Consider the following 25,382-nt stretch of genomic DNA (forward strand, 5'->3'; position numbering starts at 1 on the left):
GACCCGCCCCCGGTGACCCAAGGACCGCCCACCTTCTGAGGACCCACCCCCGGTGACCCAAGGACCTCCCACCTTCTGAGGACCCGCCCCTGGTGACCCAAGGACCGCCCACCTTCTGAGGACCCGCCCCCGGTGACCCAAGGACCTCCCACCTTCTGAGGACCCGCCCCTGGTGACCCAAGGACCGCCCACCTTCTGAGGACCCGCCCCCGGTGACCCAAGGGCCGCCCACGAGGTCCAGCCTCTGGACACCCTAACCGAATGAGGTTTCCATCCTCTTTACCAGGAATTGATGACTGGGATTTAAGATGTGGCGTGAGTTCAGCGGCCACAGGACGCTCCAGCCATGGCAGTCCTTTCACTGGGCCCACAGCTCAGCGGACGGAGGGCCAGGCGAGGCTGGTACGTAAGCCTCACCCGCCCTGCGCAGCCCCGCTCTCCACCCCCACCTTGCCCACACGTCTCCCACAGCATCACCTCCCTGCTCCGACCACGCACTAGCTGCCCCCATCAGGGCGCCGTGTGGCTCAGATCAAAGGCCAACGTCCCAGAAGCAAATGCAGGCAGCACTTTCCCAGTGCAGGTCTGGCTGGGCCTAGGGACTTGGCACTGCTTTAGGGCTGCCTGTGCCTCTCTGACTGCGCACACACAGGCTAGAAAGTGCAGGCAGCAAGACATCACACACAGCATGGAGAGGACAGGGAAGACGGCGAGACAGGAGGAGAGGAGCCTTAAAAACAGAAAACAACTAGCAAAACGGCAGTGCTAAGCCTTTATCTGCCAATAGCTACCTTACATGTAAATGGATTAAATCCTCCAATTAAAAGACACAGACCAGCTGAATGAACTAAAAGAAAAAAAACCAACCCAGGGTTTAACTATATGCTGTGTATGAGAGACTTCAGCCTTAATAACACACATCTATAGAAAGCAAAGAAATGGATATTCCATGCAAATCAAAATGCTTGTATCAGATAAAATACACTTTAAGTCAAAAATTGTGAAAAGAGACAAGGATCACTGTATAGTGACAGGGAAGTTAATTCATCGGGAGGCTATACAGTTAGAAATACACAGGCGCCGAACACCGGAGCGCCTACATATCTAACGCAAATACTAAGAGACCTGAGTGGGGAGAGACTGCGAGACAGCAACAGGAGGGCACCTCGGTATCCTGCCACAGGAGATGACCTAATGGAGATGATCTAATGGAGATGATCTAATGGAGATGAGCCGCACAGAAAATCAGCAAGAGGACATCTGATGTCGTCCCTCAAGGCTTCTATAACAAAGCACCTTACACTGGGCGGCGTCTAAACAACATAAACTTATTTTTGCCAATCTAAAGGCAGAAGCCCCAGCCCGGGGTCACAGTGGGCACCTCGCTGCTCTCTCCTCATGGGAGAGGGAGCAGCCCACCTGCTCCCTTCAGCTGACCATCCGGGCACGAATCTCAGTCCCGAGGGCACAGCCTTCACGCTTGGCGACTTCCCCCGAGGGCCACCCCCTCCCATCACAGCGCCCACTCCGTTGCCATGTCCGAATCCGGGTGGAACGCTGACCCCCGTACAGCCGTCTCTCTGCCCGTCAGTGTAGTCAGACTGACACAGAACCTTCCAGCCACAGCAGGAACACGCACTCTGCTCGGGCACACACAGCACATTCTCCAGAATGGATCCGACGCTGGGCCACGGAACTAGGCTCAACACATTTGGGGAGACTGGAATCGTATCAAGTATCTCGTCCAAACACAACCGTGGGAAACTAGAAATTAGCAACTGGAGGAACTCCAGACACTTGACAAAAAGATTGAGCAACATACGCCGGAACAACCAATGGGTGAAGGAAATTGAAAGGGCAATCTTGCCGGCGCCGTGGCTCAACAGGCTAATCCTCCACCTTGCAGCGCCGGCACCCCGGGTTCTAGTCCCGGTTGGGGCACCGGATTCTGTCCTGGTTGCCCCTCTTCCAGGCCAGCTCTCTGCTGTGGCCCGGGAAGGCAGTGGAGGATGGCCCAAGTGCTTGGGCCCTGCACCCCATGGGAGACCAGGAGAAGCACCTGGCTCCTGGCTTCGGATCAGCGCGATGCACCGGCCGCAGTGGCCATTGGAGGGTGAACCAACGGCAAAAAGGAAGACCTTCCTCTCTGTCTCTCTCTCTCACTATCCACTCTGCCTGTCCAAGAAAAAAAAAAAAAAAGGGCAATCTTGAAACGCGTGTAACACGTGACCCTGGGAACCCCACACACAGGACGCAGCCAGAGCAGGTCTGGAAGTGAGACGCAGGCTGACCGCCGGTACCGAGAGACAAGTGCGGTCGTTACACCCGCAGGAAGCAGAAACAGGGACGGACACGCACTGAAGTGGAGACAAAGAGGGAAACAGCAGAGATCAGAGCGAGAAGAAGCGACAGACCAGGGAGACGGCAAGGCGAGAAGGCCGGGGGCGGGGTTCCTGAATGCACAGACGACCTTGACAAACCCTCAGCGAGACTGGGAACAAAAGGACAAAGACGCCGACCAACAGCAAAGACAGCAGGAGAACACGGTGGGAATCACATGTCAGCACACATGCCTGGAAGACACGGGCGAAGTCCCAGACACGTACGATCCACCAAGACGGAACTGTGAAGTCGAAAATGGGAACAGGGGGCCGGCGCCGTGGCTCAACAGGCTAATCCTCCGCCTAGTGGAGCCGGCACACCGGGTTCTAGTCCCGGCTGGGGCGCCGGATTCTGTCCCGGTTGTCCCTCTTCCAGGCCAGCTCTCTGCTGTGGCCCGGGAGTGCAGTGGAGGATGGCCCAAGTGTTTGGGCGCTGCACCCCATGGGAGACCAGGAGAAGCACCTGGCTCCTGGCTTCGGATCAGCGCGGTGCACTGGCCGCAGCACACCAGCCGCGGCGGCCATTGGAGGGTGAACCAACGGCAAAGGAAGACCTTTCTCTCTGTCTCTCTCTCTCACTGTCCACTCTGCCTGTCAAAACAAAACAAAACAAAACAAAACAAAACAAACAAACAAACAAAAACAAAACAAAGCCCAGCTATTCTACCAACCACTCAGCGAAAAACTAAAAAGACAAAAATCTTCCTGGGGCCGGCGCTGTGGCATAACGGCTAAAGCTGCTGTCTGCAGTGCCAGCATCCCATGTGGGCGCCGGTTCAAGTCCCGGCTGCTCCACTTCTGATCCAGCTCTCTGCTGTGACCTGGGAAAGCAGTGGAGGATGGCCCAAGTCCTTGGGCCCCTGCACCCACGTGGGAGACCTGGAGGAGGCTCCTGGCTCCTGGCTTCGGATCAACACTGAAGAGGAGGGAATACTTCCAAGTTAGTTTTACAAGATGAGTCTTGATTCAAAGGCAGACAAAGAAAATACAAGAAAAGAAAATTAGAAGCCAGTAGTTCTTGTTGACATAGTTGCAAAGTCGCCAACAAAAGACCAGCAATGGGTTCAGTGATCCACTCGAGGGCTCACTCACCACCATCGAGTGGAATTTCTTCCCTGGGGTGCAAGGACGATTCGCCACGCACAAGTCGATAATGTGATACACCACGCCGCACCGGCAAATACAGGCTGACAGAGCGTCGTGTCGGCAGCCGTAGAGAACGTATTTGACAACACGCAATGCTGTTTCCTGACAAAAACTGTCAGGGGAGTGGGCGTACACAGAACCTTCCTCAGCCCAGCCGGGAACAGACAAGAGAAGCCACAGCCCACACCATCCTCCCTGGGCACGAGCTGACAGCTTTTCCTCCAGGGACAGAAACCAGACGCGGGTGCCCGCTCTCACCATCGCTGTTCAATACGGTGCCGGAGCTCACGGCAAGTGACGAGGCATCCAAATCAGAGAGGAAGACGGTAAATGCTCCTCTGGCTGAGGCATGGCCTTAGACACAGAGAGCCCCAGAGACTCCTCCGAACACTGCAGACTGACAAAGTTAGTAAAGTTTCAGGATACAAAATTCACACGCGGACATCAGCGGGTCTGAGGACTAACAGAGGAACGATCCCAGAAAGCAAGCAACTCCATTTGCAACAGTAACAAAACATACAAATTCTCAGGTGTAAATTTAGCAAGCAAAATGAAAGATCTGGGTACTAACTATAAAACAGCGATGAAAGACGTGGGAGACACGCACGAATGCAAGGTCCCTTATGTTCCTGGGTTAGGAGCGCAGCGCTGACCTGTCCATGTGACCCAGAGTGAGCTACAGGCGCAGTCCCTTCACAACCCCAACGCCATTCTTCCCGGAGCAGAAAACACTCTAAAATTGTTAGGGAACCATGAAAGGGCCCAGGGAGCCAAAGGGATCTTGAGTGAAAAGAAGAAAGCTGGAGTTACACTCTCTGATTTCAAACGATTTTACAAAGCTGTGTCCATCCAAAGAGCGTGGTACTATCATAGAGAGAGACAGCAGAGCAGGAGAGGGCCGGGTACTCAGAGAGAGAGAGAGAGACCAGGAGAGGGCCGGGTACTCAGAGAGAGAGAGAGACCAGGAGAGGGCCGGGTACTCAGAGAGAGAGAGAGACCAGGAGAGGGCCGGGTACTCAGAGAGAGAGAGAGAGAGAGAGAGACCAGGAGAGGGCCGGGTACTCAGAGAGAGAGAGAGAGAGAGAGAGAGAGAGAGAGAGAGAGACCAGGAGAGGGCTGGGTACTCAGAGAGAGAGAGAGAGAGAGAGAGAGAGAGAGAGACCAGGAGAGGGCTGGGTACTCAGAGAGAGAGAGAGAGAGAGAGAGAGAGAGAGAGACCAGGAGAGGGCCGGGTACTCAGAGAGAGAGAGAGAGAGAGACCAGGAAAGGGCCGGGTACTCAGAGAGAGAGAGAGAGAGAGAGAGAGAGACCAGGAGAGGGCCGGGTACTCAGAGAGAGAGAGAGAGACCAGGAGAGGGCCGGGTACTCAGAGAGAGAGAGAGAGAGAGAGAGAGAGACCAGGAGAGGGCCGGGTACTCAGAGAGAGAGAGAGAGAGAGCGAGCAGCCAGCAGCGCAGGAGAGAGCGCCCGGAGGCAAAGCCACACACGGCCGTCAATCTTTGGCAAAGGTGCCAAATCACACAGTGGAGACGCAATCTCTTCAGTCAATGGTGTTGGGAAAACTCAGCCTCCCATGCAGAACGGAACCGGATCCTCATCACTCACACAAACCAAGTCCAATGGATGAAAAGACTGAAATACAAGACCTGACGTTGTGAAACTACTAAAAAAATAAACAAAAAACAGGGACAGCTCCGTGACGTTGGTTTGGCAACGATGCTTCGAATATGACCCCAAAGCACAGGCAGCATAAGCGAGAACAGACATGGGAAACCAGAATGCAAAGGAAGCAGTCGACAGTGAGGAGACGAGGGAGGGTGGGGGGGTGGGAGGGTGGGAGGAGGACTGCGCACCATACACCTGCTAAGGGGCCAAGTTCCAAACTACACAAGCAACTCGCACCCCCAGTAATAAGAAAGTTCAAAGCCTGGTTAAACACGAGGACAGGACCTGGGAAACGAGACATTTCTCCAAAGACGACACACGCATGGCCGCGGGGTACAGGAAGGAAGTTCTCACATCACGAGTCGCCAGGGAGACGAGGACTGAAGCCACAGTGAGCCGGCACCTCGCCCTTGTACCGAAGCGATGGACAGTAACAGGAGCTGGTGAGGACGCAGGGCAGAGGCGAGGCTGGGCGCAGCTGACACGTGAGTATCAGAGTCGTGATGGGTGGAAAACAGGATGGTGGCTCTTCAAAAAATTACGATGACACTGCCCTATCTCCCAGGTATCCACCCCAAGGAAACGCAATCCGCGTGGCGACACGCGGCAGGGCACTGTTCATCCCCAAGCAAGTGCAGCCGTCACTCGGACAACACAGACGAACCTGGAAGAATCACACTGGGGGAGACAGCACACAGCCACTGGGGAGCACAAAGCAGCTGGCGTCACGGAAGCAGGGAGGGCGGTTACCCCCCGTGGGGGGACGGGGACAGAGGGTACAGCCCTCCCATCAGACAGCAGAGTGGGTTCAAGGGCTCCACCGCACATCACAGTAGCTTGGCTGATAACAATGCACTGTGTTCTAGAAAAATCCACCACGTGGACTTTAAGCATTCTTTTTTTTTTTTTTTTGACAGGCAGAGTTAGACAGTGAGAGAGAGAGAGACAGAGAGAAAGGTCTTCCTTCCATTGGTTCACCCGCCAAATGGCCACCACGGCCGGTGCACTGTGCCAATCCGAAGCCAGGAGCCAGGCGCTCATCCTGGTCTCCCATGCGGGTGCAGGGCCTAAGCACTTGGGCCATCCTCCGCTGCCTTCCCGGACCACAGCAGAGAGCTGGACTGGAAGAGGAGCAACCGGGACAGAATCTGGCGCCCCAGCCGGGACTAGAACCCGGTGTGCCGGCGCCGCAGGCGGAGGATTAGCCTAGTGAGCCGCGGCGCCAGCCAACTTTGAGCATTCTTACCACAGAAAAACGCTACGTATGTGAGACGCTGCCTGTTAGTCAGCTTGCTTTAGCCATTCCATGACGTATACACACATGAAAACACGTGGGGGGCCGGCGCTGTGGAGCAGCGGGTTAACACCCTGGCCTGAAGCACTGGCATCCCATATGGGCACTGGTTTGTGTCCCGGCTGCTTCACTTCCTGTCCAGCTCTCTGCTGTGGCCTGGGAAAGCAGTAGAAGATGGCCCAAGTCCTTGGGCCCTGCACCCACGTGGGAGACCCTGAAGAAGCTCCAGGCTCCTGGCTCCGGATCGGCACAGCTCCCACAATTGCGGCCATCTGGGGAGTAAACCATCGGTTGGAAGACCTCTCTTTCTCTCTGCTCTCCTCTCTCTGTGTAACTCTGACTTTCAAATAAATAAATAAATCTTAAAAAAAAAAAAAAAAACACGTGGGCCACCATAAATGTGTACAGTTTTTGTCAATGTAAAAATTGATCGATTGATAATCAATTAAGAAGATACCAAGGCCAGGCAGGCAGCATTGGCCTTGGAAGAGCCTGCTGGCGGACAGCGGGGTGAGAGCGCCCGTGCTGCCCGTGCTGCTGCCTGGCAACCAGAGTCCTCCGCTCCCAGGAGCCGGCAGAGTGCTCCCGGGAGTGCTCGGCACAGCACCAACCCTGCGGCTCAGCCCTCCCACGGCGCCTTCCCGGATCCTCCGTCCGCCCAGCGGGTCCCAGCCCCTGCCTGCTGCTCTGCTCGGGGCTCTGTCCAGCCCCCTGTCCATTTTAAAGACTGCCCAGCAGGGCAGGGACGCTGCCTGCCCTGTTTCCACTGTGTGCCCAGCACCCGCAGCTCAGCGGCACAGGCAGCTGCTCTGTCCGTGTTTGGTGATGAATGCGAGCATCTGGATCCCAGTGTCGCAGGCACCTGCCGGTCCAGCTGCAGACCGAGAGATGCCTCAGCCTCGGGCAGGGCCCAGGCCACACTCACGGCCTCCTGGCGCCGTCCAGCGGCTCCGCCCAGCTGCTTGCGACGCTTCTCCCTTTCAATGCCAGAGTCTGAGTGAGAGACTTTCAGGAGTTTTATTTAATTTCTGCTGAAAAAGAATCTAGAAACAGATGCGAAGCGAAGGCACAGGTGCCTGGCGCAGCAGCTGGATGCCACCTGGCTCACCTGTTGCCAAGCAGTGCCTGGGTTCAAGACTCGGCTCTGCTGCTGATGCCAACTGGTGGCTGACGACGCGCCCCCCTGAGACCGCAGGGCACGGCTCAGCCCTTGGGTCCCTGCCACCCACGTGGGAGCCCTGGAGGGAGTCTCGGGCTCCTGGCGTGGCCGTGCCTTTGTGCTTCTGGGCATCTGGAGAGTGAACCAGTGGACGCGGATTGATTCATTTTCATTCTCTCTCTCCCCCCACCCCTGCCATTCAAATGAGTAAAAGTGAAACAACAACAAGAGAAGGCGCAGAGAAAGCAGACGCAGTTGGCGCCTCGGGACTCCCTCTGCTTTGCTTTCGGTCTATCTCCTCTTGGACTTTTCTATGCACACAGAAGGCATCTAAGTTTGGAACACAGGTAAACACATGTAACCCGAATGCTATGCTTCTTAAGTTTTCAAATAACATGAGGGCTCTTCAAAAAATTCATGGAAAATATTTATGCAAAAAAACATGCAGATTTCAATTTTTTGCACTAAAATTTCTCTTTTAATTCAATTTTCCATGAACTTTTAAAAAGATTTATTTATTATTTATTTATTTGAAAGGCAGAGTGACACAGAGCGAGGGAGACAGAGAGAGGTCTTCCATCTGCGGATTCACTCCCCAAATGCCCGCAACAGCCAGGGCTGGGCCAGGCTGAAGCCAGGAGCCAGGAGCTCCATCTGTGTCTCCCATGTGGGTGGCAAAGACACAAGCACCTGGGCCAACTTCTGCTGCCTTCAGTGGGAAGCCGGAACAGGAGGAGACAGCTGGGACTTAAACCGGCACTCGCATACGGGACGCCGGTGTCGCAAGCTGTGGCTTGACCCGCTACGTTGCAATGCCAGCCCCTCTATGAATTTTTGAAGCACATTTGTATACTGAAATTTTTTTGTCAGGCTCTGTATACCTAAATTCTACTTATTTTTAAAAGGATTTACTGGCCAGTGCCATGGCTCACTAGGCTAATCCTCCGCCTGTGGCGCCAGCACCCCGGGTTCTAGTCCTGGTCGGGGCGCCGGATTCTGTCCCAGTTGCTCCTCTTCCAGTCCAGCTCTCTGCTGTGGCCTGGGAGGGCAGTGGAGGATGGCCCAAGTGCTTGGGCCCTGCACCCGCATGGGAGACCAGGAGAAGCACCTGGCTCCTGGCTTCGGATCAGCGCGGTGCGCCGGCCGCAGCGTGCAGGCCACAGTGGCCATTGGGGGGTGAACCAACGGAAAAGGAAGACCTTTCTCTCTGTCTCTCTCTCTCTCACTGTCCACTCTGCCTGTCCAAAAAAAAAAAAAAGGATTTACTTATTTATTTGAAAGTCAGAGTTACAGAGAGAGACAGAGGGAGATCGTCCATGTGCTGCTTCGTTCTCCAGGTGGCTGCAACAGCCAGCGCTGAGCCAGGCTGAAGCCAGGAGCATCTTCTGGGTATCCCACAGGTGCAGGGGCCCAAAGACTTGGGTCATTTTACTCTGCTTTCCCAGGCCATTAGCAGGGAGCTGGATCAGAAGTGGGGCCGCTGGGACAGGAAACAGAGCCCGTACGGGATGCCGGCCTCACAGGTGCACAGGGGCAGCATTACCCATATCACAGCACCTTCCCTAGATATCTAAATTATAAAGCAGGTGTCCAACAGTTAGTATTATCTTTTCAGTGTTTCTGGATTTGGGGCACTGTGCAGTATACTTAGGGTTCCCCCAATTTAGTAACACACCCATTACTTAGGTGTCCCCCGGGACGTGTACTGAGCCGTGTTTGAAAAAGTGACTCCCACGCTGTTTGAGAGTGGGACGCCCTGGTTCCCGGCTCTGCGGGGGCTGTGCACCTGCAGCAACGCAGAGAGCAGCTTCCTGACCTGCAGCCCCCTGGAGCCAACCCTGCCCCTCAGGGTCGGGACCCTCCCCCACAGGCACCCCTGTGCTTTCCTGGGGCCAGCCTCCACCCCGAGACACACATCCGCAGGTCCTCCTGCCGTCCCCACAATGCACAGGACACAGGTCCCGACAGGGGCGCTGTGTGTGCGTGGACAGGGGGTCACGCTGGCCACAGATGGCAGCGCCTTCCCTAGCCCTGACTCTCACAGGTGTGGGACGCTGAGGCCGTGAGGACGGCACGCGCATCCCCAGCACCGAGGACGGGCACTGAGGCACGGCACAGCCGCAGGACATGGCAGGGGTGCGGTTTCACAGCGGAGGGGAGCCGCGTACGGGGCAGGCAGGGCAGACTGGCACTTTCCCCCGGAACCGCTGGGAAGGTTTGTAGAATACCAGTGTTTTATGAACTGGATCAAGGCTGTGCCTGCAAACATCTTTAGGTTTGGACTTGGAATTCTCATTCCAAACACAGCAGTGAGTAGTTCCAGGTAAAGTTTATTTCAGACGCGTCAGAAACAATTTCTAAACCAGGCCCTCGTTTGGGGCTGGCGTTGTGCACGGCAGGTCAAGCCACCACGTGTGACGCCAGCAGCTGGCTAGAGCACCGGTTCAAGCCCCAGCGGCTCTGAGGCAGCCTGGCCCGGCGCTGGCTGCTGCACCTGTCGGGGAGTGAACCCACAGATGGAAACGCTATTGTTTCGCCTTTAAACGAATAAAATAAAGATGAAGGCGGCTCCTGTGGGAGTAGCAGCCCCCCCCCGCCACGCCCCTGCCCAGCTCTCCCCCGGGCCCCTGGCGCCAGCAGGCTCAGTGAGCCAGGTCAGGGGCCCCAGGAGCACCCGCCTGGTCCCCCGTGCTGGCATCTAAAGGTGGGCGCAGCTCCCAGGCTCAGAGCGGAGGAGGGAGGGGGCAGGTGGGACCCCCCTGCCATTGTGGTGGGAAGGGACTCAGGGCTCATGGTGGGTGGAGACCCAGGAACACGGTTCCATGTGACAGTGTGGACATGCAGCTCCGTGTGGACATGAGCAGTTCCACGTGGATGCATGCACCTCCGTGTGGATGCGTGCACCTCCGTGTGGACACGTGCAGCTCCGTGTGGACATGAGCAGTTCCACGTGGATGCCTGCAGGTCTGTGTGGACACGTGCACCTCCGTGTGGATGCGTGCACCTCCGTGTAGACACGTGCAGCTCCGTGTGGACGTGTGCAGCTCCGTGTGGACACGTGCAGCTCCGTGTGGACGTGTGCAGCTCCGTGTGGACATGTGTAGTTCCGTGTGGACACGTGCAGTTCTGTGTGGATGTGTGCAGTTCCGTGTGGACACGTGCAGTTCCGTGTGGATGCAGGCAGGTGCATTTGCTGTCCCGGAGGCATTTGATTTGCCTCAGACCCCCCAGGAGGACGTGGCCCCAGTGACTAAAGGTGGCTGGAGGCAGGGCCTGGAGCAGGCAGGGAACCCCTGGGCGCCCTCCCGAGCCTCCTCCCTTTTCTGTGAATCGGGAGTGGCAACAGCGTCTGTTGTGCACCCCGCGGACCTGGCTTCTGCGCACACCCAGCTCCAGACGCCCCTCCCCAAGCACCCAAAGGTGACGCTCTCAAGGACGCCCCAGCTCCGAGACAGCAGGGTTCTCGCCAGACCCAGACTAAACCCCAGCAGGAAGCACCAAGAGGCACGTGCACCTGTCCGGGCTCAGTCCCGTCCCCGGGGAGAGCCCTGTCACCACGCCCGCTAAACCTGTGGCAGCTCAGACAAGTCACCCGCCCAGCAGGAGCCCCTCCCCCAGGGAGCTGACGCCAGCCCCGCTCGGTCGCCAAGGCCCAGGGACTGGATCCCAGTAGCTTCCAGAACCTTCCCCTCCGTGCCTTCCTAGGCTTCCCCTCGCCTCAGCCTCCCAGAACGCGCCCACGGTTCACCACGGCGTTCCCGGGGCCGAGCCCCGCTACTCCGCCATCAGCGCCACCATCTCCTGGGGGCCTCTGTGACCGCCCTCGGCCAGCAGCCAGGCACCATGGCCCCTGAGCCCTTCTCTCACAACGCCTGTGTCTACAACAAACTCAGGGCTTGGGGTCCCCACAGCGCCGTGTACGAGACCGTGCTCACTGGACTCGGCACCTGCGGGGGCAGTCTCCCGAGGTGGTGGCCCCGACAAGGGACAGGGTAGCCACTGAGGCCGAGTCAGGGTGCAGCACGGGGCTCAGAACTGGATGCAGGTCTCAGGGTCTTAGATGGAGGAAACAGCAGGGCGTGCAGCTCAATGGTTATCCGATGTGACGGAGCCAAGTTTAAAACAAAACAAACACAGGTTCGCGGCACCTGCCCCAGACCCAGAGCCCCGAGCTTCCCCCCGTGAGGTCAGGTGGCCCCAGCACCTGCTGACTTGGGGCTGGGGTCCAGTCACCCCTATCAATGAGGAGGAAGATTCCTGCAGAGGGCTGGGCAGGTGTGGACGTCATGAGACACACGTGGGGCGAGGGACGCCATCCGGGAAGCGCACGCTGGGCAAACACGGACACACAGCTGCCCGCCGGCCCGCTGACGGCATCTCGGCCATTTCCGATGGCCTTGTTGTGCTAAATGAGACCGAAGTCCAGCTCATAAAAGGAAAAGACCAGAAGGCATGCAGAGACCGCTGGTTTCTCGGCCAGTCCGTGATAACTACTCCCAGGAGGTGCCTCTGGGACGGCGAAGCGCCGACTCCGCCCACTGCACGGTCCCAGACCCGGGTGATGCCTTTGTCGGGGTGGGGGGGACGGCTAGAAAGGCAGGGCCAGGGTGGTGCATGGCCAGGGGAGTGGTGCAGGTGACCAGAGTTCTGACTCCAGATTCCAAATGCTTCTACCACGACCCGACGTGCACCCGACAGCTGGAGACCTCGCTGCGTGGCCCCTGCTCTCCGGCTTTTGCGCCCTTGCAGCAGCGCCGCAAGTTCACAGAGCAGCCACACTGCTCCCACGTGGGACGCTGCCATGGCCACGTGCCAGGACTCAAACTGGAGACTTGGGTTTGCCCACAGTTGTGGCAGCCTGCCTCACACTCCTCCCCCAGGGGCTGCCGGCTGCCTCTGTCTCGCCAGACCTAGTGGAAGGGTCGGCTTTGGGGGAGCCAAGGATGACGGGGACCTGGGCGGCCACGCTCTCGGCACAGCAGGCAGTGTCACGGGCACAGGCAGGGGACACAGGGGCCGTGCTGCGCCTCCAGAGCCAGCCCCTGCAGCCCACCCTCGACCAGCTGCCGGCACCATGGGCACCGCCCTCTTGTCGGCCCGAGGGGGCACAGGTGCCTCGTTCACTTCTGCAGCAGGCATCTTGGTCAGTTTTTCAATAAGATTCATTTATTTATTTGAGAGGCAGAGTTATAGAGAGACAGAGAGAGAGAGACAGAGAGAGGGGTCTTCCGTCTGCTGGTTCACTCCCCAGATGGCTGCAATGGCCGGAGCTGAGCCTATCCAAAGCCAGGGGCCAGGAGCTTCTTCCAGGTCTCCCACGTGGGTGCAGGGGCCTAAGCACTTGGGCCATCTTCTACTGCTTTCCTAGACCATAGCAGAGAGCTGGATCAGAAGAGGAGCAGCCGGGACTCGAACCAGCGCCCATGTGGGGTGCCGGTGCCACAGGCTGCTGCTTAGCCCACTGCGCCACAGCGCCGGCCCCTGGTTCACCCCTGCGGCAGGCGTCTGTTCACTTCTGCAGCGACAGCCACTCGGACCCTGCAGGATCAGCCACCGACCACATCTTCCACCTGCCACAGCCTCACTGGGGATGGCGTCACCCCATCACCCCACAGGGCCCTCAGGATGGCAAGCCCAGCGACAGGAAGCCCCGCCCTCTGCTCCCCCCACCCCTGCAGGGTTCCCACAGCATCCCTGGCACAGGCTCAGCCTTTTCCTCCCCTTGCTTCACTCACAGCCGCCCACACAGCGGCCCCAGCCCCCCAGCCCTGGGACCAGGTCAGCTCCACCTGTCCTCAGAAGGGGGGCCATGGGGCGTCTCTGGCGCGTCCTCCGTGTCTGTCTGGCTGAGGGGCTGGAGCCAGGCCAGGAGGGCGGAGGCCATGCGAGTTTGAGGGCGCCCCGCAGAAACCCAGCAAAGTAGCAGCCCGTGTTTCTAGGCTTGAAGCGTCTTCCAAAGATCCAAAGGAAAGTAACACAACCCAGCAGGTGTAAACAGGCACGCCTTCAGGGGAGCCGGGGAGAGGGACAGACAGACAGACACAGCGTGGGGCCCCCTGCCGTCTACCCCAGCCCGGCAGGGCTGGAGGGAGCTCCCTATGGGGCCGGCATCCTCAGAGACACAGGGAAGGCAGGACCCTGGGCTCTGCGGTTGCAGGCGGGAAGTTAGAAATGAGCCTGTGTGTGTGAGACGGGCCTAAGGAAGCCGCCAGCAGCAGCAGGCCACCTGGATCTGGGTTCAAAGTCCAGCCCAGACCCTGAGAACCTGCCAGGCGGCCCCGCCCCTCCTGCCTGGCCTGATACATCTGACCTCTAAGGCGGGCACCCGAGCGAGAAGCCCCTCGGCTTCCCCTGTCTGACAACCTCAGTGGTAAACTTGGAAAGGAATTTTTCATATTTTCACCTAAAAATCCTTCCTCCAGGACTCCCCATCCTTTGTCCTGGAGGAGAGGGGGAGGGGTAAACAGACGCCCTTAAAAACCCAGGGAGTCCCACCGGACGGCGCTCGGCCCTCTGCTCTCTGCTGACCGCCCACCTGGCCTGCCCAGGGGTGTTCTCTCCACTCAGCCACGTGACCTCGCTCCCCCCAGTCACAGCGACTGGGCGCTCTCTGTCCCTTCCATCCTGACCGATGCCCCGTCCCCAGTAAAACCTCATCACTCCGCTGTCTCACGCCTGGATTGTTTCTTGCGTGAAGACAAGAACCCCACGGCCTCCACGGCCTTCCCTCCAGTGACACCGCGCTCACTGGCCGCGCCCGTTCCAGTCCCAGAGGCTGCGTGAGGTGTGGATGCCCAAGGTTAAAGGGGAACAAGTCCCGCGGCCACCGCCCACTGCCCTAGGGTTGTTCCAGACCCCCCCCCCAGCACTGACCAGCACACACCCAGGCCGGCCCAGGCTGCGGCCCTCCTCCCACGGGGGCCAGGCCGGCCCAGGCTGCGGCCCTCCTCCCACGGGGCCATGCCGGGCCCCAGGCTGCAGGTCCTCCTCCCACGGGGCCATGCCGGGCCCCAGGCTGCGGCCCTCCTCCCACGGGGGCCAGGCCGGGCCCCAGGCTGCGGCTCCTCCTCCCACGGGGGCCATGCCGGGCCCCAGGCTGCAGGTCCTCCTCCCACGGGGCCATGCCGGGCCCCAGGCTGCGGCTCCTCCTCCCACGGGGCCATGCCGGGCCCCAGGCTGCAGGTCCTCCTCCCACGGGGGCCATGCCGGCCCCAGGCTGCGGCTCCTCCTCCCACGGGGGCCATGCCGGCCCCAGGCTGCGGCTCCTCCTCCCACGGGGGCCATGCCGGGCCCCAGGCTGCAGGTCCTCCTCCCACTCAGGGTCCTCCCACGGGGGCCATGCCGGCCCCAGGCTGCAGGTCCTCCTCCCACGGGGGCCATGCCGGGCCCCAGGCTGCAGGTCCTCCTCCCACGGGGGCCATGCCGGGCCCCAGGCTGCGGCTCCTCCTCCCACGGGGGCCATGCCGGGCCCCAGGCTGCAGGTCCTCCTCCCACGGGGGCCATGCCGGGCCCCAGGCTGCGGCTCCTCCTCCCACGGGGGCCATGCCGGGCCCCAGGCTGCAGGTCCTCCTCCCACGGGGGCCACGCCGGGCCCCAGGCTGCAGGTCCTCCTCCCACGGGGGCCATGCCGGGCCCCAGGCTGCAGGTCCTCCTCCCACGGGGGCCATGCCGGGCCCCAGGCTGCAGTCCTCCTCCCACGGGGGCCACGCCGGGCCCCAGGCTGCAGGTCCTCCTCCCACGGGGGCCATGCCGGGCCCCAGGCTGCAGGTCCTCCTCCCACGGGGGCCATGCCGGGCCCCAGGCTGCGGCTCCTCCTCCCACGGGGGCCATGCCGGGCCCCAGGCTGCAGGTCTTCCTCCCGCTCAGGGTCCTCCCACAGGGGCCATGCCGGGCCCCAGGCTGCGGCTCCTCCTCCCACGGGGGCCATGCCGGGCCCCAGGCTGCAGGTCCTCCTCCCACGGGGGCCATGCCGGGCCCCAGGCTGCGGCTCCTCCTCCCACGGGGGCCATGCCGGGCCCCAGGCTGCGGCTCCTCCTCCCACGGGGCCATGCCGGGCCCCAGGCTGCAGGTCCTCCTCCCACGGGGCCATGCCGGGCCCCAGGCTGCGGCTGCTCCTCCCACGGGGGCCATGCCGGGCCCCAGGCTGCAGGTCCTCCTCCCACGGGGGCCATGCCGGGCCCCAGGCTGCGGCTCCTCCTCCCACGGGGGCCATGCCGGGCCCCAGGCTGCGGCTCCTCCTCCCACGGGGGCCATGCCGGGCCCCAGGCTGCAGGTCCTCCTCCCACGGGGGCCATGCCGGGCCCCAGGCTGCAGGTCCTCCTCCCACGGGGGCCATGCCGGGCCCCAGGCTGCGGCTGCTCCTCCCGCTCAGGGTCCACCTGGGAGTGAAGGACGACAGAGCTGGCAAGATGTCACCCTTCCCCACCTCCCCCTCCCACAGAGGGCCCTCCCCAAGTTCCCTCCACCTCCCCCAGACTCCTTGCAAAACAGCTCGCGAAACAGATAAGAGCAAAAGTCCTAGCGGCTTCTGACAGCGCCCTACTTCCCGCGGTGGCAAGTTCTGTGTTCTCCACAGGAAAGCCCAGCCCCGTGTGCCCGGGCGCCGTCCCCTCGCAAGAACAGCCTGTCGCCCCCTTTGCTCCAGTGCGGAAACCTGTCTCTGCTGAGCTCGGTCTCTGTCTCCGTCTCCCTTTTCCATCTCCTTTCCCGAGGTGTTCAAAACCTAGCTGTGGCGTAGCGGGTAAAGCCACCGCCTGCATTGCTGGCATCCCATAGGGACGCTGGTTCAAGTCCCAGCTGCTCCTCTTCCAATCCAGCTCTCTGCTATGGCCTGGGAAAGCAGCAAAAAATGGCCCAAGTGCTTGGGCCCCTGCACCCATGTGGGAGACCTGGAAGAAGATTCTGGCTCCTGGTTTCAGACTGGCGCAGCTCCCACCATTGCGGTCAATTAGAGAGTGAACCAGCAGATGGAAGACCTCCCCCCCCCCCCCCCTTCCTCTCTCTGTGTAACTCTGACTCTCAAATAAAAATAAATAAATCTTTAAAACACACACACACAAAACCTAGCCAGGAGGCCATCATGGGAGGCGTGGCCTGCGGCATCGGCACAGTCACCTGACGGTGCCCTCACGTCCTCGCCCTGGGGCTCATCTGTGCCATGGGGACCCCGCAGGGCCCCTGGGGACTCCCCGCTAGTCCCTGACAGCCTGGACTCTGCGCTTCTGTCTCTTCCCGCCACACCGCTGAGTCACCCATCCTCTAGTTCCTCCTTCGACGGCTGATTTCTCTGTACAACTGCTGTCCTCGGCCTGTGTCCCAGCGGACAGGCGCTGCCCTTGGACTGCGGACTTAACACAACAGCTCCCGGCATCAGTGCCACGCCGGCCAAGCAAGCAGGAACAGAGCTTCCAGGACCAGTGCTGAGAGCAGCACTACGCCCTTGCACTGGATCCAAAACTTCCAGCTACACAGCGACAAGAGCCCTGGGCAGGGCCACAGAGAGGCACAGGGGCTGGGAGCAGGAGGGGAACCTGTGGCTGGGGGAGGCCGTCCCCCAGAGTCCCCGCCGGTCACGGCAGCAGCACCAACAACACATATGCCGTGCTGCCCCCCCGTGTGGTCCTGGGAGCGTGCGTTCCCGTCAGCACTATCACCACCATGTCCAGCCCCAGCTCCAAGCCAGCAGAGCCCCCAAATGCCACGCGCCACCCCAGGTGAGCGTCCAAGCCAGCAGGAGCCGGGGCCACCTGCCACACGCCTCCCGCCACCTCTGCATTTCCTACAGGCACAGGACCCCAGGCACACAGAGAACATGGCAGGGGTCCCTGGCCGAGCCAGGAGGGAAGCCGGTCACCCTGTTCAGGAGCTGCTCGCTGGTTCCCGAGGTCCTGTGTGCAGGACAGGCCACGCTGAGTGAACGTGGACCAAACACAAGAGGCAGGAGGCCAGTGGGGTCTCCCTGCCCCCCAGCCACGGCACTGAGCAGGTTACAGCAAAGTCAGTGCAAACTCCCATGCAAATGAGAACCATGCAAATGAGAACCACGCAAAGAACCATGCGGCCAGAAGCCAATTCCTAGGAACTCCTTCCCCCTCCCCCACCCCCCCACTCTTCCTCCTCCTCCTCTTTTTTTTGGGGGGGGGGGCTATAAAAGGTATTTAATTTGAAAAGCAGTGGCTTTTGCAAAAAAATTTGAATCATTAAATACTTTAAAAATATTTGTAAATGGTAATCTTTATACTTCATTTCTATACTAACACATGCCAGCGAATCTATTTGCAACAAAGTTTGAAATGGACAAAGCCTAGCGCACACAGAGTGTCTGAGCCTGGCTCCCTCTGCTCCCCGTGGGAGCTGAGTGTCTGAGCCTGGTTCCCTCTGTTCCCCATGGGAGCTGAGTGTCTGAGCCTAGCTCCCTCTGTTCCCCGTGGGAGCTGAGTGTCTGAGCCTGGTTCCCTCTGTTCCCCATTGCAGCTGAGTGTCTGAGCCTGGCTCCCTCTGCTCCCCGTGGGAGCTGAGTGTCTGAGCCTGGTTCCCTCTGTTCCCCATGGGAGCTGAGTGTCTGAGCCTGGTTCCCTCTGTTCCCCGTGGGAGCTGAGTGTCTGAGCCTGGTTCCCTCTGTTCCCCGTGGGAGCTGAGTGTCTGAGCCTGGTTCCCTCTGTTCCCCATTGCAGCTGAGTGTCTGAGCCTGGCTCCCTCTGCTCCCCGTGGGAGATGAGTGTCTGAGCCTGGTTCCCTCTGTTCCCCATGGGAGCTGAGTGTCTGAGCCTGGTTCCCTCTGTTCCCCGTGGGAGCTGAGTGTCTGAGCCTGGTTCCCTCTGTTTCCCGTGGGAGCTGAGTGTCTGAGCCTGGTTCCCTCTGTTCCCCATTGCAGCTGAGTGTCTGAGCCTGGTTCCCTCTGTTCCCCGTGGGAGATGAGTGTCTGAGCCTGGTTCCCTCTGCTCCCTGTGGGAGCTGACTGTCTGAGCCTGGTTCCCTCTGTTCCCCATTGCAGCTGAGTGTCTGAGCCTAGCTCCCTCTGCTCCCCGTGGGAGCTGACTGTCTGAGCCTGGTTCCCTCTGCTCCCCGTGGGAGCTGACTGTCTGAGCCTGGTTCCCTCTGCTCCCTGTGGGAGCTGACTGTCTGAGCCTGGTTCCCTCTGCTCCCTGTGGGAGCTGACTGTCTGAGCCTGGTTCCCTCTGTTCCCCATTGCAGCTGAGTGTCTGAGCCTAGCTCCCTCTGCTCCCCGTGGGAGATGAGTGTCTGAGCCTGGTTCCCTCTGTTCCCCATTGCAGCTGAGTGTCTGAGCCTAGCTCCCTCTGCTCCCCGTGGGAGATGAGTGTCTGAGCCTGGTTCCCTCTGCTCCCTGTGGGAGCTGACTGTCTGAGCCTAGCTCCCTCTGCTCCCCGTGGGAGCTGACTGTCTGAGCCTGGTTCCCTCTGCTCCCCGTGGGAGCTGACTGTCTGAGCCTGGTTCCCTCTGCTCCCTGTGGGAGCTGACTGTCTGAGCCTGGTTCCCTCTGCTCCCTGTGGGAGCTGACTGTCTGAGCCTGGTTCCCTCTGTTCCCCGTGGGAGCTGACTGTCTGAGCCTGGTTCCCTCTGCTCCCCGTGGGAGATGAGTGTCTGAGCCTGGTTCCCTCTGCTCCCCGTGGGAGCTGACTGTCTGAGCCTGGTTCCCTCTGTTCTCTGTGGGAGATGAGTGTCTGAGCCTGGTTCCCTCTGCTCCCCGTGGGAGTTGAGTGTCTGAGCCTGGTTCCCTCTGTTCTCTGTGGGAGCTGAGTGTCTGAGCCTGGTTCCCTCTGTTCCCCATGGGAGCTGAGTGTCTGAGCCTGGTTCCCTCTGTTCCCCATTGCAGCTGAGTGTCTGAGCCTGGCTCCCTCTGCTCCCCGTGGGAGATGAGTGTCTGAGCCTGGCTCCCTCTGCTCCCCGTGGGAGCTGACTGTCTGAGCCTGGTTCCCTCTGTTCCCCGTGGGAGCTGACTGTCTGAGCCTGGTTCCCTCTGCTCCCTGTGGGAGCTGAGTGTCTGAGCCTGGTTCCCTCTGTTCCCCGTGGGAGCTGACTGTCTGAGCCTGGTTCCCTCTGTCCCCACTGGAGTGTATTCCACAGGTCCAATGCCATGGACTCCTGCTCACACAGCGTTTATTCTGTTTCCTGACACAGGGCTTGGCTGGCGAGTTCTGAGGGCCTCCGAGATAAAGGGTGACGACACGTTCCAGTGTATGCACAGAATTTATCAAATCTCTGCCGCAATAAACTCATGGGCTTTCAAGAAATGGCAGCTTCTGAGATAACAGGGCCGTTCCCAGCACTGAGACCCGGAAACACAACTCTGACTCAGCGAGAAACAGGTTCTGGGAGCCATCGGCAGGGCTCTGACCCGGGGAGCCCAGCCCAGGCACCCGGGAGACGCCAGCGTGGGCTCCTGCCGGGCTCTGGCCTGTGTCTTCTGCTCGGCAGCCCCGCAGGTGGAGCGGACCCCGGGGCCTCCCCCAGCCTGCAGCACACCCTCCCTCGCTTAGCTGGGGTCTCTCAGGGCTGCTCCCTGTGCCGCCGTCCCTCCAGAGGCCTCCCCAGCCTGCAGCACACCCTCCCTCGCTTAGCCGGGGTCTCTCAGGGTTGCTCCCTGTGCCACCGTCTCTCCAGGGCACTGGCACGGCGGTTTTGGACCTTCTTTCCCCTCACTGGAACACATGTGCACAAAGTGCACACGTGTGTGTTCTCCGTGTCGCGCTCCGGGGCTGGGTCCTGCACTCAGCTGGCACCGGGAAGCCAGACGGAAGGGAGCGAGCGGGGGCGGCGGGCGCCACACACAAAGCTCATGGCTCCCGTGCCGTGGCCAGGTCCGCAGAGCTCACGGCTCCCGTGCCGTGGCCAGGTCCGCAGAGCTCACGGCTCCCGTGCCGTGGCCAGGTCCGCAGAGCTCACGGCTCCCGTGCCGTGGCCAGGTCCGCGGAGCTCACGGCTCCCGTGCCGTGGCCAGGTCCGCGGAGCTCACGGCTCCCTTGCCGTGGCCAGGTCCGCAGAGCTCACGGCTCCCGTGCTGTGGCCAGGAGCAGCTCTCCCTTCCAGCATTCTCCACCCCAACCCTTCTGCTTTCCAGGACCTCACAGGTGACTTTGGAAAGGCGCTCGGTCCCTTCGAGCCCTTACAGCGTCTCTGGGATGTGGCACTGGGCTCTCCCAGGACAGTTCAAGGTCAGGCTGCAGGTCTGGGCTCACACAGGGCGTGCGCTGGCACCTCCTCGGGTTGCAGCGGGGAGTCCATGAGTGCGTGTGTACAAGCCACCTGCATCTCCCTCCTCCTCCTCTTCCCCATAAAGCAGTGGGGGCAGGGAGGGCGGGGGCTGCACACGGCCGCCCCGGGCCCGGCACTCACCTTTGAGGATGGGCTTCTCCCCGATGCTCCGGATGTTATAGACGGCACTGGAGAGCGGCGCGTCCGGGATGAGCTCCGCCAGCAGGTACCCGGAGTACCAGGCGCACACGGAGGCCAAGACGAGCAGCAGCGCCCTGAAGGCACCTGGAGGCAGACAGAGGCCGCTGCAGGTGCAGGTCCTGACTCCCCCGGACGAGCCGTTCACCCTGGCCCCGGGGCTGCGGCAGCGAGGGCAGTGGAGGGCCGGGAGCAGCCGTGGGAGTGGACGTAGCAGATAACCTCAAGGGCGAGTTGTGATGGCTGCCGGTGATTTGGGTCTCCAGCTACCTCAGGAGGAGGAAGGGAACCCAGGGGCTGTGGGGACCCCCAGATGGACGGCTGGTCAGCCGCAGGTGCAGGTGGCCCCAGTCTGCAGCTGGGTGCCAGAGGGCAGGCTGGAGGCACACTTCTCACCTGGGGGGGGGGTGTCAGGGGGGCCCGGAAGTGCTGGACACCCAGAGGGTTTCAGAGCACGCCAGGGCTTTGCTCTCCAGCCAGACCCCTGAGCTGCCTCAGTGCACCTCTGGCCAATGAACAGCTCCCCGGCTCACATGGCTGAGGCTGGGGTACAATTCAGAACCCCAGGCGCCAGCCCTCGGCTTCGTTCCCGCCCTCTTCCCCATCCCTGGCAGCTGCTGAATCCCAAACCCCTCTCCCCCAGCCTGGCGCTGGGTCCGGCTCCTCTGCCCACCGTGTCCCCCGGGGCCTCAGCCGCACCCCGCTCCCAGCACCTGCAGGTCCCTTCCTTCCCCTGAGCATGGCCATCCCCACCCCATGTGCAGCTCTGCTTTCTGCTCCCAGAACGGCACGTGTCCGCTTCACCTCGGGCTCCCGCACACCTCAGCACCACCTTTCTGCCTCCTATCTTACAAACCCGAGACTGCTGGGACAGTGCGCAGGGATGGCAGAGCCACGCGGCAGGGTGGCCACTGCACCGCCGTTTCTAGGACTGGAGGCACCTCAAAGCCTGCAGACCAGCTGCAGGGGAGAGAGGAGACAGCCGCGGGCTCCCCGGGACCCTCGCCCCCAGGCAGCCCCCTCGGCTCTCCTCCACGCAGCCCTGCTGCTGCACCCACGCCCCCCGGGACCCCAAGGGGCCTGTCCTGGTGGGCAGGGGAGCAGCAGCCTTGGGGGTGGGGGGAGGAGGTCACAGGTCCAGGAACCCTTCCGGGACTCTGCAGACAGGACCCCGCCTCTTCTCGTCCAGTGATAAAGAGACCGTGAGTCAACTTCCTCTAATGCACCTGCTGCCCGGCAACCACACAGCAGCATCAGAGCTCAGGCAGGAAGGCAGGGAGCTTCCTCTTGGAGATGCTGCTTCAGTGTGCCTGCGCATGTGTGTCCATGTGTGTGCAGGCGTGTGCATATGTATGTGCATGCATGTGCGTGTATCCTGGCCAGATTCCTACTCTCACACCCACAGGGTCTCAGCAGGTCCTGGACCCTTCACTGCAGAGCCAGGAAGAAAGCAATACTCAAACTCATGGGCACCAACCAGCTCTGGGGGGCGGGGGGGCTCTAGGATTCTATCTTCTCCCAGCCCCAGGACGCCAGGCAAGGGCTCTCTGGGCACCACACACCTGTGCCGACCTCACTTCCTGCCTGCCGACTGCGTGAATTCGAGTCTCCCGGCCAGGCACTGGCCTCACCCTGACCCCACTCCCTGGACACACCCGGCGCGAGGCTGAAGCAGTAAGGAACACAGCCAAATCTTTTCCTCGGGACTTCTAGAGCGACAGGGCTCTGAGCGCCCCACAAGTGCACACACCCAGAGAGGCCCCCAGCCGGCGCGGTCTCAGAGCTCGTGCGGGAGGCCCACGCGAGGCACGGCTGAGTCACGAGGGCACACACGATGCCTGAGTTACACAACGCAGGAGGAACGAGACAACGTGCTCACACAACAGCGGGGACCCGAGTCAGCCCGGCCGTTCGGTCTAGCGGCTAAGCCACAACTGGGGGCTCCTGTGTCCGGGGTTCGAGTCCAGCTTCCTCTAATTGCACCCTGGGAAGCAGCAGATGGCGATGGCTGGAGTCCTGAGTCCCTGCCACCCACGTGGGAGACCCGGATGGAGCTCCAGGCTCCTGACTGGCCTGGCCGTGCCCCAGCTGTTGTGGCCATTTGGGGAGCGAACGGGAGATTTCTCTCTCTCTCTCTTTCCCCTTCTGTCCTTTCAAATAAATAAAAGACAAAAGCGCCATAAGGGAGGTGCTATAAATCCAGTCACATGTCACGGTTTACAGCGGGGTATGTTCTGAGAAACGCGCCCGTGTAGAGTCTCTTCATTGTGTGAACATCAGAAGGTTTTATTTTTAAAGACTGATTTTATTTATTTGAAAGCCAGCCATGGGCCGGAGGGGTGGGCAGAGTGAGAAAGACATCTTTTATCTGCTGGTTCACTGCCCAGATGGCTGCAAGGGCCAGACCGAAGCCGGGAACCAGGAACTCCATCCTGGTCTCTCCCACATGGGTGCAGAGGCCAAGGACCTGGGCCATCCTCTGCTGCTTTCCCAGGCACATGAGCAGGGAGCTGGATCAGAAGTGGAGCATGTCGGAAGTGCTGTGATACGGGAGGCTGGCACTGCAGGTGGCGGCTTAACCCAGTGTGCCACAGTGCTGGCCCGAACAGCTTTTCCTTATACAAACTAAGACACCCTGTCGTCACTCGCCTCTGTCATCTGTCACGTATGATTATATATATACACACACGATTATATGCAGGTGTGCAAAGCACTGTGCACACCACGGGTCTTCTAAAAGCTCGTGAAAAATGTACATGGTGAATTTTAAGATTTTTTGCATCAGAAGAAACTCATCTCTTGATCCATTTTCACGAGTTTTCTGAAGTCTCCTTATATAAACACATACGCGTGTCTCCACCGTTTATCCTATAATCCACACACGTTATCAAAAACAGCTCATAAGCAGTTTTTACAGGAAATACAAATATCTCTCATGAAGAGCCAAAAGCCCTAAGATCTGGCTTTGCCACATTAGGAAAGGCGAGGTTAGAACGCCCTGGTGTTCTGCGTGCCAGGGCGCAGCCGGCGCTCAGTCTAACACCCTCACCGCAGAAGGGCCGGGCCCAGGGAGGGGGCTGGGACCTGCCAAAGAAGCCGAGGGAACCTTCCATCTGGGAGTTCCCCTGCTCGCCAAGACCCAGCGTCCTGCCCCAGCAGGGACCGGGAAGGGTTAGGGTTAGGGTTAAAGGCGCCAGGGACAGAGGCTGCAGCGGCTACCCCAGCACCCAGGACTCCCGAGGACAGGGACAGCTGCAGCCCACAGGGAGCCCGGGAGGGGCTGGCTGGGTGCCCAGACCACAGCCCCGCGCCCACAACGTGTGCAGGTGCTGCCGCCCGGCAGCCACCTCAAATCGCAGCGTTTTTAGGAGAGCGTCGTGGAGAGCCGAGCCGGTTGCTGTAGACAACGGGTCTTTCCTTGCTGCTTGGCTGTTTTCCCGAGTCTCCAGAGTGCGTCATTTGGAAATCGGGGGATAAACAGAAACCGCCTCGTAAAAGCACGCCGCGGGACCGCCCTCCTCGGCAGCCGGCATTCCACGGTCCCCAACCCCCTCAGCCCCCAGGGCTCCTAGACGGATGCCCTTCTGACCCCATCCCTTCCTGGACTTCCTGAGCTGGTCAGCTTGGAACGGGGCTACGGACTCCTGACCCCAGCCAGAGGAGCTGTGTGTGGAGTCCACGGTGCCTTGGCGCTGGGGTGGCCCCTTGCTGACCCCGAGTCCCCGGGCGCGGCGCCCTGGCAGGCACGGGCCTCCTCCCTCCCCAACCTGGGGGCGGAGGTGCCAGGTCCAGGTGGGGCCGGGATGGTGCCCCTATCCAGGTGCCAGCCACACTCACCGACCACGCCTGGGGACGTGGGGATGGGCAGGGGGAGCCCAGAAAGCCCAGCCTGTTTGCCCCTTCTGAGCCCAGGTCTGGCGAGATACCAGCCCCCACCCTCCGGCTCAGCGTGGTGGTCCCCTGAGGGGCGAGGGCAAGCCTCCCCTGCCTGGGGTCCCCCTGCCACTCCTCCCACGGGGGGTTCCACTCACCAGCAGCCACAGGGCGCATCTTCCAGGTGCCGCTCCCGCCTGCCTGGCCTCTGGTGACTGCTTCCAGGACAGCAGGCGCGGCACACAGAGTGGGGAAGTGGCCGGGTCACGCCCTGGGGCAGGGCACAAAGAGCTGCCGGGCTAGGTGAGGGCGGGGCAGGGGTGGGCCAGGTAGGTGAGCAGCCCAGCCGGTTGGGCAATTATCAGGAAGGGACCAGATGGGCGTGAAGGTCACCCAACAGCCAGGCAGAGTGGGGCAGGCAGGTGTCCGGCAGCGGAGGAAGGATGAGCCCCAG

The 25,382-nt window shown here is 60.7% G+C and overlaps 1 protein-coding gene across 1 annotated transcript in view; it reads right to left on the reverse strand.

Moving 5' to 3' along the window:
- FAM3B (FAM3 metabolism regulating signaling molecule B) overlaps positions 1-25,119 on the reverse strand; it is a 51,494-nt gene extending 26,375 nt beyond the window's left edge. Inside the window, exons 1-2 of the mRNA XM_062175169.1 lie at positions 25,087-25,119; positions 20,999-21,142 (exon numbers count right to left, since the gene is read on the reverse strand). Coding sequence (XP_062031153.1) covers positions 20,999-21,142; positions 25,087-25,105 — 163 coding nt within the window. The 5' untranslated portion in view covers positions 25,106-25,119. The remainder of the gene's footprint in view (positions 1-20,998; positions 21,143-25,086) is intronic.
- Positions 25,120-25,382: the final 263 nt, after the last annotated feature.

Source organism: Lepus europaeus, chromosome 2 (genome assembly GCF_033115175.1).
Source record: "Lepus europaeus isolate LE1 chromosome 2, mLepTim1.pri, whole genome shotgun sequence".
In the NCBI taxonomy this organism is placed as follows: domain Eukaryota; kingdom Metazoa; phylum Chordata; class Mammalia; order Lagomorpha; family Leporidae; genus Lepus; species Lepus europaeus.